This window comes from Arachis ipaensis, chromosome B07 (genome assembly GCF_000816755.2).
Source record: "Arachis ipaensis cultivar K30076 chromosome B07, Araip1.1, whole genome shotgun sequence".
In the NCBI taxonomy this organism is placed as follows: Eukaryota; Viridiplantae; Streptophyta; class Magnoliopsida; order Fabales; family Fabaceae; genus Arachis; species Arachis ipaensis.
Window position 1 is genome coordinate 19,664,775 of NC_029791.2, and position 1,783 is coordinate 19,666,557.

Genomic DNA, 1,783 nt, shown 5'->3' on the forward strand with positions numbered 1-1,783 from the left:
ATCTTTTCATATTAAAAATATATCAAATAATAAAAAGTGTGACCTTTAAATTTAACATACTTTCTTATTTTTATCAGAATTCATAGCAACCATATGTTTTAAGTTACTCGCATATCAGAGTTTTATTTGATAGATTGCTATACATAGGCGTGATTGAACCGCAACACTTGTTATAATAAACTAACCACTATACTAACTTAATTTAGTTATTTTGAATAGTTGAGTTTATTTGAGTATAATTTTGGATAGTTAAGTTTAATGCAAGTTTGTTCTTCATATCTTACCAAAATCAAATTCATAAAAAAAAAAAAAAAAAAAAAAAAAAAAAAAAAAAAAAAAAAAAAAAAAAAAAAAAAAAAAAAAACCCAAATGCTTAAAAAAACAATGACCATATCTTAAACCCTACTTCAAAACCCTACTTCATCTCTCTTAAAGTTAAATCCTACTTCATCTCGACCAAAAAAAACAACTACGAATCCTCAGCTGAAGTATATAAAGTGTAAACCTCTTATTTCTTTCTTTCTCGACGTTCGCAACTTTCTACAATTTTCCATCTCAAAACTCTAATATGTTGCAATGGCTAATTCATTAAACAACAACGACAAGAGTAGTCAGAACACACGCTTCTATCACCCTTATCAGGACTTCAACGTCCCAAGGCTCTACAACCTCCCAACTTCGCCTGAGAATCTCTTTCCTGAACTGGAAAATAGGACTAACCGTTGCTGGGACGAGAACCTAGTCTTCTACACCGGCATGGCCTACCTCACAGGCGCTGTCGGTGGCGGCGTAACCGGCACCCTCGAGGGCCTCAGGGCCGCCGAGAAAGGAGATTCATTCAAGATCGGTGTCAACCGAGTCCTCAATTCGGGAGGTCAGAGCGCGCGTAGGATCGGAAACTCGCTCGGAATGGTGGGCTTGATCTTCTCCACCACGGAGAGTGCGATGCACTATTTCACCGACAAGGATGACATGGTTAACAACACCATCGCTGGGCTCGCCACTGGTATTTTATATAAGGCTGCGGTAGGGCCAAGGTCGGCGGCAATTGCGGGAGTCTTTGGTGGGATCGTGGCGGCAGCTATCGTGGCCGGAAAGCAGACTCTGAGGAGATACGGTCCCATATAGGGATAGGTTTGATCTTGACGAGAATAGAATTGGGGATGGTTGGAATGTCGCCTTAGGCTTTAGTTTTTCAGCCTTTTTCTTTTTTTTTGTTTTGTTTTTATTTTTAGTATTTTCTGTTTTTGAAAAAAAAATTGAAACAATAAAAATAATTAATGTTATTTTTATTTTTAAATTAAAAAGTCAAAATTTTTTTTTAATATTATTATTTTATAGGAACTTAGTAAAGGCTAGATGTAAAACGGGTTGAACTCGTCGGGCCGATCCGCTAAGGGCGGGCTGTCCGCCGAGTCGAATGTGTACAATGAACCCATACTATCTAGAATAACCATCCGAATATTAGGATAATAAACATCTTCCCAAAAGTTAACCTTTTACATCTAGAGCTCTAATACCATGTCATGATACCACTTATCCCAAAAACTTCATGAAAAATGTAACACTAATGGTTATATTTCTAATACTCCCTAAATCTCCATTCATTGTACAAATATTCCATTGGCTCCTCATACTTTCCCAATTAATAATTATAGAATTTTCAAACACTTTTTTTTGCTTTTATTCTTCTTTTAGTTATTAACTTTATTTATTTTATTTTACAATTTCGTATATTTGCTCGAATTATGTGACTTATTTTTTAAAATAAAGATGGTTCTAT

The 1,783-nt window shown here is 35.3% G+C and overlaps 1 protein-coding gene across 1 annotated transcript; it reads left to right on the forward strand.

The window, feature by feature from the left end:
- Positions 373-1,191, forward strand: LOC107606864 (mitochondrial import inner membrane translocase subunit TIM23-1-like). The gene has a single exon (XM_016308874.2). It carries the CDS (start codon positions 577-579, stop codon positions 1,126-1,128), a length of 552 nt encoding a protein of 183 aa, XP_016164360.1. The 5' UTR covers positions 373-576; the 3' UTR covers positions 1,129-1,191.